This window comes from Calypte anna, chromosome 1, assembly GCF_003957555.1.
Source record: "Calypte anna isolate BGI_N300 chromosome 1, bCalAnn1_v1.p, whole genome shotgun sequence".
In the NCBI taxonomy this organism is placed as follows: domain Eukaryota; kingdom Metazoa; phylum Chordata; class Aves; order Apodiformes; family Trochilidae; genus Calypte; species Calypte anna.
This window is the reverse complement of record NC_044244.1, coordinates 131,348,153-131,367,445: the sequence shown is the minus strand read 5'-3', so window position 1 is coordinate 131,367,445 and position 19,293 is coordinate 131,348,153. Positions and strand designations below refer to the sequence as shown.

The following is a 19,293-nucleotide window of genomic DNA, read 5'->3' as shown; positions in this document are numbered from 1 at the left end:
GTCTGCTGTTGAAGAACTTCCACAGATTTCCTGCAGTTTGCATGGTTGTGAGGGTACAACTGACAACAACAACTTAATTGTATAATAAGGGAAAGACAAACCTGGACTTGCTGAAAAGCTTTCAGTCTCTTCTTGAATCTAGAAGGTAAAACAAAATCACATCCTCGAGCTAGCAATGCCAACTCCTTTCTCAGATCAGGATCTTGCCGCAAAGAAATCTCCTTTATCCTCATGTTTTCAGATTTCATATAATGTCTCTGTGTGCCAGTCCAGGCACTTGAGTCCCAGTAAATAGCAGAGCTCCTGTGTTATCACACAGTGCCACTTAAAGCAGCAGCTGCGCCCGAGTTCTGTGATATTATAAGAGTCAGCTTAACTTTGCCTGCTCCATACATTAAAGGGAACTTGGCTGGAATTGCAAAAACAGATTGGAAAGTCACTTTGGGGGCCTGGCCTTTCATACATGCATTCCAGAGTCTAAATGGTACAGTATGGAAAAAATAAACCTGTTTGGGGAAGCATCTATAAAAGCAGATTCCAATTTTAAAAAAGCAAGCCTTACAGGAATGCAGAGAGGCCAGCCCTGGTCATTTTGTAGCTTCTTCCTCCTCCCATCCCCCTCAGTTTTCCCTTCTGTCACAAAACACTCACTGTCTAGCTTCAACTGAGTATCTCGCCAGAGGATAAGGCTTATTGCACAGCAATTAAATTCCTTTTAAACTCTTCAGCTCTTTACCAGGAACCTTATCACACTGGGAAAATTAAAACAACAACAGAAAAAGCTGCAGATGGGTTCTGACTGGCTCACATAGTTTTATGAAATACGGGGTTTTTTACCTCTGTCTAGATCTAAGTTACTGTATTGCAAGAATCCAGTAATTCAAATGCTAAGGCAGAAAGCAGTAGAAGAAATGATGCAAACGTTGCCACAATGAAATTCTGCTTTAAGTCACACTTCACAGAAAATCTACATAAGAAATATGAATGTTGTAACAAAATCTGACAAAAGTTGACAACATACTTTTTTCTTAAATAGGAGTTTTATAAACCTTAACATCCCCATACTGAACAGAAATGTGACAGGTATACATACAGTAGCACTAAAATTAGAGTCGGCTACAACTCTGTTTCAGTTTATTGAATCTCAAATACTTTTGGGGGTGTGTGTGAGGCAATGCTTTAAGTCCACAGCATTCTTCAGAGAAACAGAAATCTGATAAGTTTTTATGGAAATTAAAGTGACCTTCTGTCCTTCCTCCTTTACAGTCCTAGATACATTAATTGATAACTGATGAAGTTTTCACAATAACAGTAGCAGAAATACTACTATTTTGATGAATTTTGTTTCAAATATCATCATTATTACAGCTATGAGTATAGCAAGTCTTTTATTTTGGTTCAAGCTGTGAACACTTTAAGCATCCCCAAATTCTCTAAAATATTGGTATGTTGTCTGTACCTTGCTGTACACAAATTTATTTACTAACAGCATAAATGGAAAAATCTGGTCAGTCTCCCTCTGCCTTCAACCCTGATGGCTTTATATAAGGCCACCTTACTACACAAAGATGTACAGAGGCTGAGAAACACTAAACCAACTCTTTTACCACTAAAATTTTACCCACACGCTGTGTTATCTAAAATCTTTAGCCCTATTCATCTATTCATAGCCATTGTCATTTAGCAATATATTAAAACCCCACAGTAAATACCCCGATAAGACTAAGTACCAGTGAAACATGATTTGTCTAAATTGTATCCTTTTGAGTTTATCACACACTGATATAAAGTAAATTATGACAAAAAAATTGTTTTCTTGTTTTTGATTGAGCTTCCAGTTTTCCCTACATGCTGCTTTATTGCAATTTATGAAGTTGCAATAAAGTTATGAAGAAACTTACTTTGTTCAGAAGCAGGAGAACAAGAAAGAAATTGATGAAGCAAGAGCTGAACTTATTGTGCTTGGCATGAGCAGACTATCGAGCAAATCTGGCTGTCACTCACTATCTTTTAGGAAGATCAAACCTATTAACCTGTGTTAACCCTTGTGCCACAGGGAAGGTAGTGGGGAGCTGGGCATGCAGCACATAACAGCAGCATTCCTGGAACTTGAGACAACCTTGAGGTGCTAGAGTAGGAGAAGAATCCTACTCTGGCAATGGATACCCCTCTCAGACCCAAGATGTTTGGGATGCTCAGGAAGGTTGTATTGCAATGCAGACTGCATTTCAGATTAGAAAGCAATTTAGGTGAGAAGATAGCTTACCTTACTTTTAAGTAAGGCCTGTTTTTTCCTCTTTTCACCAGGTGATGCACTCCCATTCACTACTACATTCATGGTCTTGTTTGAGGTGTCTGTAATAATGTCATTAAGGTGACTGACCTTCACATGACCTGCTGAAGAAGCCTCAGGAAAAAAAAAAAAAGTGTTCTGAGGTGTTTTGGAAGGAGTTCCAGATCTCTTTTTTTCATATGGAGTTCAGAATTCATCACTACTTGACCAGTATATTGTGTTCAGTGTTTTGAATGTTCTGTATTTTGTTGTCATAGTATTACTTCACTGCCTGAAGTGAAGTTAACCCCACTGTGAGCCTAACACTGTTTTAAGATTGTCCCTAATTTGGTTTCAAATCTAGTGGTCTTTTATACCTGCATAAAATATAGTTGTCAGAAGTTCACAGATCGCAATGTATGAAGAATTTACATGCAATTCAGCATTTAGTTGCAATACATTGTGAGGGGTAGGGACACTGGCAACTATTAATCAGGTCCTTTTTTGCCATCTCAGTGGAAAAGGGTTTTGTTTTGCCACATAAGGCAATAAGCATTTGTAAAGCAAGGTGGTCAAGACCCCCTGAAATCTGTTTTAACCTTTTCAGACACGAATCAGCCACAGGAGAGAGGGAAAGTCAGCTTCCATCCAGACTGAACTAGGAGTGTTCGGGTATAATGTTTCATTTATTCTAAATCTGAATTCTCTCTGCTGAAAGCTGTGGCAAACTCCTTTCCTGGGTGAAGGGCTGGATGCCAGCCATGAGGCTGTTCATGTATCCTGGCAGCTTATTATTAGCTAGATAAACAGAGAGGAAGATGCATGATCAGAGCTTCCTTCCAAAGCTAAAGATACACACTATGAATGGATCTGACTCAAGGGATCGTGGTAAAGAGTTTACCACTTTAACAGAGATCTGAATATACACATTAGCAGTGTAATATGTATGTGGCTCTAACACAAAAGTATTAGAGTGAGACAAAGATATGGATCACCAGTATTTGGGGTAAAATGAAAGAATAGAAACCTGAAGAATATATCAAAAAAAAACATTAGCATTTGCTGACAAAAATGCACCTTTTTGTCAGACAGCAGATTTAAGAGATTATGGGGAACTGATAAGAAATCTTTGATAAAAGCATTCCAGCATTACAAGAAGTTTCCAAGAAAAGTATGTAATAAGATGTATTTAGCCATAGAAAACCTTTAGTTATTGGGTTTAAGACTGGACCTCAGCACCATGCGAACCAAGACAGAGAGCCTCTGGAAAATGTTTAAATAAGGCTGAATGAGCAAGCCAAATGGCAACAGCATGCAACCTAATTAGAATCCCTCAGACTGCAATGCTACAGAAATTAGTGGCTCCCAGGCTAATCGAGGAAAGAGAATGGCCAGATCTCCACACAAGTCAATGTAAAGGGTTATGCAACTAGTATAAACCTTTCTGAAAGTAACTGCCTAGTGAGGGGTAGACAAGAGCAGTTAAGATAACTAAGGCAAGGCAGCAGTTTCCTCAACATAGATAAAAGATGAACCAGCACAACTAGGTTTAGTAGTGAAAATCTATTTCAGTGGAAAAGAGGCACTACTAGTTCAAGCAAACAGTTAAGGAAGATCTACAAAGTCTGGCAGTTAAAAAACCTAAGTAAAACACAGCTACTACAAGGCAGACAGAAGAAATTACATACACATTCTGGAAGACAGACAAATGAAAGCAGCAATTCTTTGCTAGACTAAGAAAACAAGCAAACAAAGAAAAATCTGAAATGCTAGGTGCCTTTGATATAGTGGAAAATGCTGGAACTGGATATGCCCCAATATTTGCATAAATATTAGGCATTTGATAATTAATTAGCTCCTAACTCTTTAGATAAACACTTTAGTCAGACTGAACTTCTAGCAAACCTAACCCAGGAGTCACTATCACTATGCATCCCAAGATCTCCTGTAGATGACATTCACCCCTTTGTAGAAGGATACTGAAAAAACCCAAGGGAGGTGAAGTCTACAGTGTCTACATCACAAAAGGAATCAAGTTGTTCTGCTCTTACCCAGCTACGCAAGCTGACTGCTTTAAACTTACTGTTTTCAGAATGATTCACTAAAGCAACAAACTGTTAGATGTAACCAATTTAAAAATAACAAGCAACCAACAAAAATCCACCTCCACAGGGAGAAACTGATCCTTTCGCTTTGGAAGGAAGTTCAAGTGAACTTGGGTCCAGATGCATATGGCTGCAATACTTCCCCCATAGTACATGCAGAAAACTTAAAAACATCGGTCTTGCATATGCATGCCTTCTCTGCCATGCTTATTTACATTTTCCAGTACTCTTGGATTAGACAGAGTAATGCCTGGAGGTTCTTTCTACAGCTGCTAGGAGAATCCAGAATTTTAGGAGACAAGAGAGTGAATAAAAAGACATCAGTTAAATGCAAGTTAAATGGTCATGTTAGTAGTCCAGGAAGGATGGGCTGATCAGATTCTCTGCACATTACTAAAAGAATGCTATGTATGCACACCATGCCATAGGCTGGTATTAGATTCTAAGCAAGATAAGATACATGTCACCTTGCTATGATTACACTGCCTAGACTCCAAAGACATAGCGTGTGCCTTTTTAGATTGCTAACTTAATCTGGCAGACTAACTTCAACAATCTCCAACACTAGATAATATAAAACTGAAGCCTGACAATTAATGCATGGCTTACATTCCTTCTAGAAAATTCTCATGCTCTCTGCCATCTCAGGAAAACATTATCAGCTCACATTTTATTTATTTGTGTATAGCAAACAAATTTTCAATGTAAACAGCTTGTTGGAAATGTACTCTGTAGAGGAAATTATTTACTATTTCGGATCTTCAGATGACCTTGTTAATCAGATCATGAAAACCAGGCACACCCAAATTATTGCTGCTGAGGTGGCGATTAAACAGAGCAAGACAAGCAAAATTTCTAGAACGGATTATACAAATTAAAAATCACACCTGCTTTAATAAGATGCTGGGTTTTTACATTTTAGACAAACCACAATGCTACAGATACTACCCACAGAGGAAGCTACAGTCCACCACATAGTCATTCATAATGTTACCAAGGTAAGCTTCTCAATAGCAGAATAGTTTGAAGTGAGGTTTAGGCTGATGCAGAACAGCAATGAAATTTTCCTACAGGAGAAAGCAGCTTTTATAGCAAGCTTATTGTTTATGCATGATGCAAACTTTCAGTCACACAGGCCATTTTTGATCTTTAGGATTTTCTGAATTGGTATTAATTGCTTTGTGTCACCTTAATTTATAAGTTGACGGAGCAATCTGGTACAAAGAATATGAATGACAACATTTTATAACTATCCAGCAACTTACTTCAGCATTGCACCAGCTGTTCAGTACTTTGTCATTTTTTACATGAACTGAATTTTCAATTAATCCTTTCAAAACCACATTTGTACCTTGGAATTTCACCATTCCCAAAACTATGATGATTGGTGTGTGAAAGTACAACCACAACTTTAATTCCAGCATCACAGGCTAACATGTCTTGTAATTTAGTCTCTAAAATCACATGATAATAATTTTGAGTCAGTGACAGCTGCAGGAAAACTTGCACTTTAACCTGAGATCTTCCTCCCCAGAGATCTTAAAGCAAAACCAACAAATCAGGAGGCTTAAGATCAGAGAGGCAGTAAATTGTAATTTACCAATCAGCAATGGAATAGCTAATAGAACTCCTATAGAAACTCACTCTAGAACCCAACTGTGTTGCTCACAAATCTGTATGAAATCATGGCTGATACAAGAAATGGACAGGCAACAGAAAATATATTGGTTTCTACAGAGCTAGATGAGAAGTCATGAACCTCCAAACTTGCATGCAGGGCACACTGGTAAAGTACAAAGCAAAACAAGGAGGCAGAGCAGAGAAGCTGGTCATTGCATGATATGGAGAAAGCTAAAGTGCTCAACGACATTTTTGCCTCAGTCTTCAGCAGCAATATCTGTAGAGAATATCTAAAGCTAGTTCCACATGAAATGAAACCAAACTATGCACAAGGTTAGTTAAGCACATAACCCAGGAACTCAAGGATCCTATTATCTCTGCAAGTACCTGTAGTTAAAAAATAGTATATGGGTAGCTTTACAGTTTCTAGCTAGTTTTTATATACAATAGTGACTGCTATGAAAAAGGGGCACAACTAACATCAAGTACCAGAACACATTTTTAAATGCATCTCTTGATCACTTTCTATGCACCCATTTTAAATTGTATGTTGTCTGCAGAATATAAACTCATCTTATCTTCTATGTACATTAGTTAACTTGAAGACAAGACCACCACACTAATCCAGTCCAGCACAGAGGAGTTATTTACATTTGATACCAGTTAGAACATTAAGTTTAGTAACCATCTGTTGTGTACTGCAGAAAACAAACGAGAACACTTAAGTGCTGTCTTCTCAAATTAATGCATCTCCTTAGGTTGCCTAACTTTAGTTGAATTTTTCAAGATAGTTGTAGGTATGTAAAACATCTAAATTTGCAAGACTCAGCCATATGACATCACCATTGATATTTTGTAGATTTTTCCTATAAAACTGCTTGCAGAAAAATTCTGTACAGTCATTGACTAGATTCATCAGTAGACTGTTGGATGAACTGCATTAATAATCCTGCATTGAAATAATCCCATGCATAATTCTGGCCTCAAGCTTAGTTCTTGCTGACAGAGTAAATGGAGGGCATATGGAGACAAAATATAAGAAAAGTTCTCAGCCATCATTAAGGAAAAAAAAAAGAAAGCCATCTCCTCTATATCAATATCTAATTTCCTCTCAGACTGACCACCTGTTAAAAGAATGAATGTTTAAATGACTGCTTTAAAGCTATAATTAAACAAATGTTTTCAAAGACTGGGCAGAGAGAAACAACTGGAAGTAATGATCTCATACAGCTATGTACTTATTCTGTTTGCTTTTAAGTGACAGTTAAACAGAATACCTGTGATTAATAAATTTCATCCAAATATTTGAATTTGTCCTGTGTCAGGATTCAGATGAATTTTACACTTGAAGAAAGCCATGTACAATTCTGAATTACATTTTTCAGCACGATAGATGCAAAAACCACTTCAGACCAGATGCAGCACATAAGAAACATTTAAAAGATTCCAGTAGCACAGAAATATCTTCATTTCAAGGGCAACTGCCACTTCAAAAGAGAACAAGAGATCGCCGTTTATTCTAAGAAAGGACAATGTGTACACAGAATTAATATGACTGCAAAGAAAAGCATAATATTTATGTGCCAGGATACAAGATGAAGTTAGAATAAAGAGCAGTATAAAAAAGCTACAACAGTGAAAAAAACTCATTTATGCTTAAATAAAATGCTGGTTCTCTAATCAGGACAACAATTCTATTCCAAGCTATTCAGTACAGCAAAGCTTAAGAATAACACCACAACCTAATTCCCGAGCTGCTTATGCTGACTATTATTTCACCACACTTGAAACTACTAATGATTTTCTAGGAACACCTAGAGCTGCACTCTTCCAGACCTCAATATGAACTTCTGGCTGTCCTTCCTGTGTTGGCACCATAGAAGGAGCTTTATTGTGAACACATTAGTGCTGACATATGTCATAATACCCTGTTATCATTATAAAAGTACATTGGTTTGATACCAGGTTATTTACAGTCTGTCTTTAAGTCACGGGCTTGAGTTGGAAGCCAAGTCCACCATCCTCCCCACTTACTGATGGGACACAGCACTATTAACACTAACTTTTCATAATACAGAGGTAGGAAGCTTATCTGCTAGACCACCCTCAGTCCTACACAGCCTACACAGCATGATCTGCTGTGCTGTGCAATGCTAATGCAGCTTATGTCACCCAGGCTTGATCCTTACCATTGCTTCTACTATTAGGCTATGCTAGGTAGCAGCTCGGATGCAGACAACATGTAAGAGTAGACACTTCAGACTTCCAAGGCTGACATCAAAACTTAACTACTTAAGGGAAAGAAAAGTTGGCAGGAGTCCAGCACGGTCATTCCTCTTCCTTCTCTGATGTTTTAGGAAAAGTTTCCTTGCTTGTAGAAGCTGGTCCTCCAAAACATTTACTGCACACCCGCAGCACATGGAGATAGTCCACAGCTGTTACAAAGGACACAGTCTAGGCCTAGCTACCATTTAACTCAAGTCCACAGCAGAACACCTTTGCTCCAGTAAACAACTGCTAACTGTTGTTATTAGTATGCAAAATTTGGTTAGTGCTAAAGGGTTTCAACTTAGCCTCCCTTTAAATTAAAACAGATTCTAGTACTACCAGTCCATTTGAGTCAACCAAGTGGTAACAGTAATTTGGCGAGAACAGAGATGAAAAAAGGTATGCAGCAGTGAAGTAGTAAAAAAATTGCAAATTATAGAAATATGGGACAATAGGTTTTAGTAATTGTCACTAGATAACAAACAGGAACAGTTTGCTTATCAAGCAAAGGATATAGAAACCAATCCAAGAAATACCTTTTTATCAAAGGTTGACCCTATAAAGAAATGGAAAATAACTCTGAAGTACTCCAGATCATATCACATTCTCTCTGCATCACCACCCCCAAAATGCCCATAGGGAATTCTGCGAATTGTTTCCCTAGATGCCTTGCACACCAGCTGGTTAGGATTAAACATCTTGCCTGCGGCAGCTTTTAGGCCTTGAGGCCTGGCATTTTTGACAATGTGATGAACAGTGTACAATTGTGTATACCCCATATGTTTAAGATAATCTAGAGTGCCAGAAACACTCTTAAATCCATGTACAGCAGTGATAAGAGAAGAAAGCTACAACAGCTACTCTTATTACAACTCTACAATTTCTTTTCTTCATGACAATATACGCATAAAATATTCAAGACTTAAGGTTTCTCTGTACCTCTGATGTTGTTACTTTAATAGATTTACTAAGTCACAAGCCTACTTGCAGAACACTAAGCACTTGCAAGCACTACACAAAAATGACCAGAACTCTGCAATTACAATATTTGTACAAAGGATGCAGTCAGACGTGACTTCACTGTGAATGACATAACGCAAGTGAAGGGAAGTACCTCCCCTACAGGAAAAGAAAAAACAAACAAGCAAAAAAAACAACCCCTAAACAATGTTTTTCATTTGCACCAAAACACTCCATGAGATGAATTTGCACAGTAGAGTTCTGTCTAGATTTCAAAATGTGCATGTAGGTTAAGTCAAGAGCTCATTCTGAATTAGCATTTTCCCAGAACACACATTTAAGTGCCCTGTCCAGAGTAACAAATTCCTGTTTGAAGCACCTTAGGTTTTTTGTAATCTTTATGTTTAAGACCATGTAGATTCTTCCATTTCTGAGAAAATACTCTGGACTTGCTAATCAGGATCAAAGGATTTCAACCATCTTGAAAGGCAGCACATTCTCAGAAATAACAGTGTTTCAGCAAAAACAGGTGGGAACTTCTGAATTCTGGATAAAAATCAAACCTAGCTTCAGCTACAAGCTAAGATGTGAAAAACAGAAAAAATCTTGACTATCTATCATCTACAGGACCAACTTGTTTTGCTCATATGCTACTGTTTAAGGTGTTAAAATTAAGCACCGAATCAGTTTTAAGATTGATCTTCCAAGAATGCTTCACATTCTGCAAAACATGTTTTTCTAGCAAGTACAGAAACATGTAGCATGAAAATGTGGCTTCTCACACACTCAGACTTACAATCTGGTAGTAACCCAAGTATGACAGTTTTCTGTTAACCAGCTTCACTGTTTAGTGTCCTCCCAAAGAGTTGCAGTATTTTAAGAAACAGAAACAGGTGTACACCAACCTTGCCCATAATCAAATGTCGTGATTCAGCTCAGTGATACAGAAAATATGTCCTGCTAAAATGAGTTTACGTTTTGTATGCTGTATTATGACAACTGTATACAGTTAGAAAAAGTTTAATAAGATGATTCCTAAGTTGATTTATATAATTCTAAAAGAAGTGATTCACCAGCTCCTAATAGCTAGATTTAAAAGCCCTAATATTCTTAATATAGCCCTCAGGTACACAGAGTTAAGAACTTTTACTGTTTTCTAGGACTGCTACTTAGAAATAAAATTTATATTGCTGGACATGCAGTACAAGCTTCAGGTTTTTAAAAGCCAACTGAAATATTTTCTTCCATTTATAGAAATAAGATGAGGACCTCAAACTTACTTAAACTCAACTGAGGCAGGTAAAACTATTGCTCCCCACTCTGTAAATTATGATTAAGTGCACAAAACCAGATATATTAGTTTTGACACTACAGCAGGTAGTTTATGGAGGCAGATGGGAAAGGGGTATATTTTGAGTCCTATGAAAACTTACACTGTCATGGCAGAACATGCAATTAAGAAGTTCTTTGTTATATTTTAAGAGCTGACATTGGCTCAAAGTTTTTAATTTATACTTCCTAAAGATTAGAAAACTTTTGGATGAACCATAAATAAACCATAATGAACCATAAATAAATAAATAAATCTCTCATTGCTTAGAAACTTCCCCCTGCTCAACTGCTTGAAAGAAACCACACCAATCAACAACCCAACCCTCTCAGGTTCTCTCAGCTCTACACAAATGATCCCACAAAACTGCAGACTGCTACTCTTTATGATTCTCCGAGTTCTTTTTAATGGAGTCTACTTAAAGCTACCGACCAAGACACATGAAGAGAAATTACATATTGTAAGTTAGCAAACAAGTACAGCAAGCAACAGTGACATTTAATGGAAACTCTCCCTTTGCTTGCTCTTATCCAACACAAGAATAAACTGCTAACTTCCTACATTTCACCTCAACAGGAAACAATGGTGCAAACCTAAAGAAAAAATAAACCAATTATCATGTCCTTTTGTCTGCCTAATGATTATGCATCAAATACAAGTCCCTATTGTTATAGGGTAAATCTAGACAAACTATTTTTGAAACTAAGAAGTAGGGACTTCAAGTTCTCAAGCTAGATTTGAAAATTAGTATTTATGAAATCAAGAGAACACTTTAGATTAGATGCTTTAATGCTAAATAGCAGTTACATGATTAATCTTGTTGGTTAAAAGTTAAGTATATACATTCAATACACACCAATAATAGATAAGAATTAACTGATATTCTTAAACATTGTCAGCTCTAACCTCTCTACCCTTATCAACTTGAAAAAGCTTCCCTGGGACAAGCAGAGGTTTGGCCAGTTAGATGAGTTAAGATACCAAATTATGTAGAGTGAGTAGGAGTGATGACCACTTACAAATTACCAGTATAGTTATAAAAATGTATACTCCTACAGCTGAAATAGCATGCACATCATTTTCTATGCAGTTTTGGTTTTACAATTTATGAAAATGGCTAGAAATGAAACTGACCTGAACTGCAAATTAAAACAAAAATGTCAGGCTGGGGGCAGGGGGTCACTCAAGCATAGAGGGCATTGTCTTATTATAAATGTAGGCCTCCTTCGAAAGGAAGCACTGAGTGTACCATGCAGTACCAAAGCAATTACTTAGTTACTATGCAGATTCAGTGGAGCTGAATTTGAGTCTTGTACTAACAATAGTGCCTGGCATCAGTAGACAAAGGAATATTTGTAGTCAAGGCTGTATGTTATAAAAATAACACTGCAAGCAAACACAGGGACTTAAGTTTATTCACAATTAGATTGGATTTAACAGTGGGAGGGCCTGTTACTGAAAGCATGGTATCTTAGGCATCAACACGTAGTTTGGGTTACCTCTAGCAAAAGTTAAATAAGAGGTGTCCAGCAACTGTGATCTATTTAGTGAACTAAACAGCCTTTGTAAACTACCACATCTGATAGAACGCGAGATTTTTCTTTCAATATAAAGTGTGAGATGTATTTCCCAAAGAACACCTGGTTGTTGTGGCTATCTGAACTATCTATCCAAGTTTTGGCTTTTACTCTTATTTCTCTTTCATTCTCTGATTCTAAATACAAGTCTTCCTCCATGCTGGACACTGCTCAGTGGATGCAAGGATATTATTGAAAACTACATTTTCATTATAAGTCTATTTCTAGCTCTTCCAGCAATTTTACTTTGGTCATGACTGTTAATAAATGAAAGAATAAAGATACTAGCCCTAAACTTACTGCATTAACAGTAGCTGTCCTTCAGAAAGCAATTAATCACTTGTTTTGACTTCTCCTTATCAATGCTCTGTCCACTGAAGCAAATGTAACGTGTAAGCTAGTTGCAACACAGAACAAACAGCATTTGAAATTAGAGCTCAAGACCAGGGCAGACACACCAAACCTAACCAGCTGTACCAGATATGGACTTTTCAACATGCCTTCCATTCTACATTTCTAAAGAACAAGAGCAATCATTTTTCTTGGCAGAAAAGTTATTAGAAATGAAAAAAAAAATTAATTTTGTGTCAGGCACATATGGCTTATAAAGAGCAACAGATCTGCAAGGAGCTAAGAAGAGTCTTTGGAGGTTTGGGCCACTAATGCCAGTGACACACAAACATTAACATTTTACGTGCAGTGCTGCTGCTTCACTCCACTCCCAACACCTCCCATGGGGAGGTTCAATTACTTGCTGTTTGCCCATACCACAAACACAAAATTCACTTCTATTTAAACAAATAGGTCTAATATGTATCAAAGAAACTTACTGCTCTGTTTCCTGAGGATCGACGTGTTGCTCTAGCATTAGAGATGCTCCTTGTGCTGGCTGGGGTTGCCAAAGGAAGAGTAGTAGAAAGCTGAGGAGGACTATAAGATATCAAAGGCAGTCTGGTATCTCCTAATATGCATTTCATGGAATGGGCATTTTTATTAGCAAACCTCTCGTTTTTACTGTTTCCTGAATCTCCACTACCAATCTCTGTTCTCTCCTCGTTCTTGATTCTTCTCAAGCATTCCTTTAGTATCAGCTGAGTTGCAGGCTGACTCAACCAGCACAAAAAGAGTTCATCCACCTTCATTTTCAGCACAGGTTGCAGAACTTTACCAGGTGACATTTTTATACCAGTTGCCGGTTTTGTTGGATTAAATTAAAAATAGAGGTGTGATAATCATCTACTTATTCAACTTGGCTTTCAGTGTTTCACAGACTCCAAGGTTCCTGTTAAGAAAAACACTATTATTTAATCTTACAGTTTTGACCAAGTGTTGATATTTATTCCCTCAGATACCAACAGGTGTTGCCAGATACATGCTAACATGTGACTACAACAACATACAGTTGTTTTTTAAGCATAAGCCATTAATCAGCCAGAGTCAATTCCCAAGGATATTTTCTTTTACGGGCATACTGTGTAAATGGTGGAGACTAGAGAGAAAGTAGCTGCACTTGGACTTCTTCAGGGAGCTATCTAACAAATGTTCTCCAAAAGCACGTTAAAATAACATTTATTATGACAAGCAGCCTTGAAAAGAATTATAATTGAACCTGCTAAGAAGTAAACATCCAAGCAGCTTATGCAAAGGCTTGGTGTTAGTACAATAAAGATTTAAGAAGCAAGTCTTTGAGTCAAGAGATTTAGAGTTAAGACCAAAGGCTCAATTTTCATTTGGAAGTCTGTGCTTCTGCATAATGCAGTGCAAGATGCATTCCCACATGAGCGATGCTCTGCCTTCCCAAGCCTCCTTCTTCAGCATCTCTCTGCCCACGTTCTGCCCCACAAGCCTAATTTGTCTGCTCACTTGGTACCATACAGTCACATGATACTTATAGAACTATTTGACATTCATAGTGCATTTTTAAAAAGCAATGTGAAACATAACATGACTCAAGAACTAGGATAGCATGATTTCAGGTTCAGCTGCTCACCTGAAACACAAAAAGTACAGGATTGAGAGCTAGAGGACTAGAGTTAAGTACTAAGAACACACCCCAAGTTACTATCCTCAGCTCTGCAATCACCCAGATTACTTAGTGATCTGCTACAGCTTAACCACCCCCTATGCTTCCTCCCAATACGTATTTTTTTAAACCTTTACAAATATTTGATCCATATGCAGAAGGCAACAAATGCTTTTCTGAAGAAGCCTTAAAACAAGCACTTGAATTTAGAAACGAGTAACTCCCAGAAGATTGTAGTGTTCAAGTCAGAGCCGAGTCCTCATCCCAGGGCACAACCAGAAACCTCATAATACAACACCAGTGGAGTAATTCAGCCGTTGTGTTTAATAACTTCACAGCTAAGTTATGCTGGTGCTGAAACCGAAGGCCACGCCATTCCAGTCAACACCGTCACAGCTCTCACGGCCGCCCCACCAAGTCCCCAGGCTGCACTTGCCCGGAGCTAAATGCACAGCGATGCCACCCGACCCCAGCGGCCACCTCCCCGGTTGCCCAGCTGACCACGCCGGCAGACCGGCCGGGAAACAGCGGCCACAAGTGCGGCGGACTCGGAGGGGAGAGGCCTCCCGCGGGCCGTTTCAACGCCGAGGGCACAGAGCCGGGCGCGAGGCGGCAGCGGCCCGGTAACCGGCAGAAGGGGCAGCTCGCTGGGGAACGGCCCGCACCGCGGGGCCGGGGCCGGAGGAAGGCGGCGATGCCACCGAGGATGGGGCCGAAGGGGAGGAGGGAAACGGCGGCAGCACCGGCGCCCCCCACCTCCTCCTCCCTCCCACCGGGAGACGGTTGGCGGGAGGATGGGGGGGGGACGGCACCCCCTGCCACACCCTGCACAGGGGGCACGCGGCACCGGGACCACCCACGTGGGTGGGGGGACACGCGAGAAGCCCCCCACCACTCGCCCAAGGGCCGCAGACCACCCACCTGCTCCGCCACGCACCGAACCGCAACGCGCAGTCCCTCCCGCCCCTGCCTTCAAATCCGCGCCGCCCTTCCGGCCCGCCCCGCCCACGAAATCTCGCGAGAACTCCTCACTCCCGCCTCGCCGGGGACGCGGGCGATGGTCACTATGGTAACGGGAAGCGGTGCGCGGAAGGCGGAGGGCTCTGGCGGGGCCTCCCCAGTCCCACCCCTCCCTCTCTCCGCCCCCTCCGCACCGTGCCTCCTCTGCCATGCCAGCAGCCCTTGCGGTGCCGCCGGGCTGAGGTGTCGGTGTCGTTGCCGGTGCCGGTGTGCGTGGGGAGCGTTAGGGCGGCCGTGGCCCCGGTACCGGAGAACCGCCTGGCACACCTCGGCTGCCTAGGGTCCCATATCGGGGCCGCGGGAAGCAGGCTCCTGCCGTTAGGGGCAGGGCGGGGAGAAGGAAGGGGGCGGGATGGTGGGTCGGGTATCCTGTTCTCGAAGCTGCTGGGTTATGGCGGCGGCCGCGTCCTCGCCCAGTTGGGTGTTTGGTGTTGGGAATTTGCCGCGAGTGCTGCTCCGCCTGTGTCAGCCTGATCCCCGAGGATTGCCCTGTGCGCTCACCTGTACTGAACTTACAGGGCAGTTGTCACAAAAAGCTTAGTTTCTGGACTTGTGGCTCACAGGCTTCTTCTCCCTGATCGGTTTTCTAAGAGGAGCTGGCAAAGTATGTGTGAGCTGACCTGCTGATTCCAGCTGCTAAATCCCGCTAGAGGAGGACACAAAACTCTGTTTCCACACAAATAATTGCTGTAGTTGCCATTAGCATCGCAGGATTACAAATGAGAGGATGAGAGGAGGAAGTGGCAGTAGCAAATGTAAACAGATAATCCTCTTATTAAGACAACAGTCTGTGACAATTTATTTGCAGCCTCTTTTTGCTATGGGTAGCATATAGTGGGAAGATGCAATTGCCATCCTGCACTGGCACTCCTTGAGGCTCTCTGGGTGCACTTGTCAATGGGATGCTACAGAGCCAGGCCTTGTCCCCTATAATTTTTTCCTTGGTGTTTTGTACATCAGCAAGCCATGTTTTTACATCAGTTCCATACTTCTACTACATTGCATTTTACCTGTGTGGTTACACTTTTTTGGTTTTTATTTCATGTTCCTCCATTTGCCATGAGAGGCACTTCAGATTTATGAAATTAGAAATTAGAAATTTATTAGAAAGAATTTCTTTACCGAAAGGGTGATCAGGCATTGGAATGGGCTGCCCAGGGAAGTAGTGGATTCTCCATCCCTGGAGATATTTAAAAAGAGACTGGATGTGGCACTCAGTGCCATGGTCTAGCAACCGCAACGGTGGTTCAAGGGTTGGACTTGATGATCTCTGAGGTCCCTTCCAACCCAGCCAATTCTATGATTCTATGATTCTATGATGGGTTATTATCTCAAACCCTTGGAATATTACTGCTGTGGAACTGAGACTGTATCAGAGATGATAAAATATACATGTTACAGTGGTTTGAAGGGAAGGCCAAAAAATGCAGACAAGGTCAAAATAGAGTAAGTAAGTGAAGGAGTAGGCTTACTTTCTCATTTCTGAGGACTTGAAGAGGGGGGACACAGGTAAAAAAGAGATGAGGAGAAGCAAAAGACTAGATGCTGTGAATGAGATCTGGTACTGTTAAACAATTATATTTTGGTTATGTTTAAAATCTGTCAAAAAATCCCATCTATCAGAGGCCTTTGACTTGCTGTAGACAATGAAATATATTTAAGTCTTTAAATTCTGCATTCAAGAAAACCTGTAGAGTGTTGAAAGTTCTTGAGGGAGTATCCATTTTTTGAAGCAAAGTAGTACTCTGTTACTTGCCCACTGGTTGGTGAAATTTAGAAAGGATGTTTTTAGAAAATGATTGTGAACAAAATTGCATTATTTTAAACTAGAGTAAAGCATTTGACATAACGGGGGAAGCAGATATATGGATAGATCTGTAAACAGTATGGACGTAGCATTAAAGCAGGGGAAAAGAAAATGAAAACCCTGTGTTACAGATAGCAGCAAGATTTTTGGCTGAGAACTGAAAGGTTGAATTAAGAAGACTGATAGCAGAAACACAGACATGGAACAAAGAGGACTTTTAAAACATTTTGAATGCCTTTGAAGCATTCCTTAGTGATGGTGTAGCCATCTGTTGATTGACATGTTGAAGACAGGTGGCAAGAAGGGGATCAGAGAATGAGCTGACAGAGTTGTAGAGTTGGATATAATCTGCATAGAGATGATGCCCTTTGTTGAAACTCTCAATGAGATCTCCCAGAGGAATGAGAAATCAGAAAAAAAAGAAATGAAAAAAAAATCCCTCTGAGAAATACACTTAGGTGCAGTATTCTTTGGTGCACTGTTGCTATATTCAAAGCAATTCCAATTCTGACTTTATTAGATTTTATAATGATTAACATTGTCATGAGAGAGGAATCAATTCCATGTGTCTCCTGTTAAAAAGAATCATAGAATCATAGAATCATAGAATCATAGAATCATAGAATCATAGAATTGGCTGGGTTGGAAGGGACCTCAGAGATCATCGAGTCCAACCCTTGAACCACCATTGCGGTTGCTAGACCATGGCACTGAGTGCCACATCCAGTCTCTTTTTAAATATCTCCAGGGACGGAGAATCCACCACTTCCCTGGGCAGCCCATTCCAATGACGGATCACTCTTTCCGTAAAGAAATTCTTTCTAATATCTAACCTAAACTTCCCCTGGCACAACTTAAGTCCATGCCCTCTTGTCTTGTTGAAAGTCGTTTGGTAAAAGAGCCCAACCCCCACCTGGCTACACCCTCCTTTCAGGTAGTTGTAGAGAGCGATGAGGTCTCCCCTGAGCCGCCTCTTCTTCAGGCTGAACAACCCCAGTTCTCTCAGCCTCTCCTCGTAGGGTCTATGCTCGAGTCCCTTCACCAGCCTGGTTGCCCTCCTTTGGACCTGCTCCAGGACCTCGATATCCTTCCTGAACTGGGGGGCCCAGAACTGGACACAGTACTCAAGGTGTGGCCTCATGAGGGCTGAGTACAGGGGCAGAATCACTTCCTTGGACCTGCTGGCAATGCTGTTCCGGATACAGGCCAGGATGCCATTGGCCTTCTTGGCCACCTGGGCACACTGCTGGCTCATGTTCAGCTTCTTGTCGATCCAGACTCCCAGGTCCTTTTCTGCCTGGCTGCTCTCCAGCCACTCTGTCCCCAGCCTGTAGCGCTGCATGGGGTTGTTGTGGCCAAAGTGCAGGACCCGGCACTTGGCCGTGTTAAACCTCATCCCGTTGGAATCAGCCCAACTCTCCAGTCTGTCCAGGTCCCTCTGCAGAGCCCTCCTGCCTTCTAGTTGATCAACACTCCCCCCCAGCTTAGTGTCGTCTGCGAATTTGCTGATGATGGACTCAATCCCCTCATCTAAATCATCAATGAAGATGTTGAACAGAACTGGGCCCAACACTGATCCCTGGGGGACACCACTAGTGACCGGCCGCCAACTGGATGCAGCCCCGTTCAGCACCACTCTCTGGGCCCGGCCCTCCAGCCAGTTCCTAACCCAGCACAGGGTGCTCCTGTCCAAGCTGCGGGCTGACAGTTTTTTCAGGAGGATGCTGTGGGAGACGGTGTCAAAGGCTTTGCTGAAGTCTAGGTAGACCACATCCACAGCCCTCCCCTCATCCACCAGTCGGGTCACCTGATCATAAAAGGAGATCAGGTTGGTCAGGCATGACCTGCCCTTCCTAAAACCGTGCTGGCTGGGTCTGATCCCTTGCCCATCCTGCAGGTGCTGTGTGATTGCACCGAGGATGATCTGTTCCATGACCCTGCCAGGCACTGAGGTCAGGCTGACGGGCCTGTAGTTTCCTGGGTCCTCTTTCCGGCCCTTTTTGTGGATTGGCGTGACATTCGCCAACTTCCAATCATCTGGGATGTCCCCAGTGAGAAGAAAGTACTCTGGGCACCATCACCAGGTTGTACCAATATTTAAAATGGATGGATATTTTGGATATGTCTCACCTCCCTACAACCTCTTTCAGGTAGTTTTAGAGAGCTATAAGGTTTCCCCTCAGCCTCCTTTTCTCCAAACTAAGTAACCCCAGTGTAGTATATGATTGTAATATATGTTAATGAATTTGTATTCCTAACCAGTAAAATTCAGGAAAAGAATTAAACGGAGAAAGAAGTGAATATGGGGCTA

The 19,293-nt window shown here is 41.1% G+C and overlaps 1 protein-coding gene across 2 annotated transcripts in view; it reads right to left on the bottom strand.

Moving 5' to 3' along the window:
- Positions 1–13,310, bottom strand: part of PPP2R3B (protein phosphatase 2 regulatory subunit B''beta) — a 47,465-nt gene extending 34,155 nt beyond the window's left edge. Inside the window, exon 1 of one of the 2 annotated variants that reach the window (XM_030450436.1) lies at positions 12,963–13,310. In XM_030450436.1, the coding sequence (XP_030306296.1) occupies positions 12,963–13,310 (348 nt within the window). Of the gene's footprint in view, positions 1–101; positions 242–12,962 lie in introns of those variants that run through there. The other variant, XM_030450442.1, reaches the window with a different exon arrangement.
- Between the last annotated feature and the right edge of the window lie 5,983 nt (positions 13,311–19,293).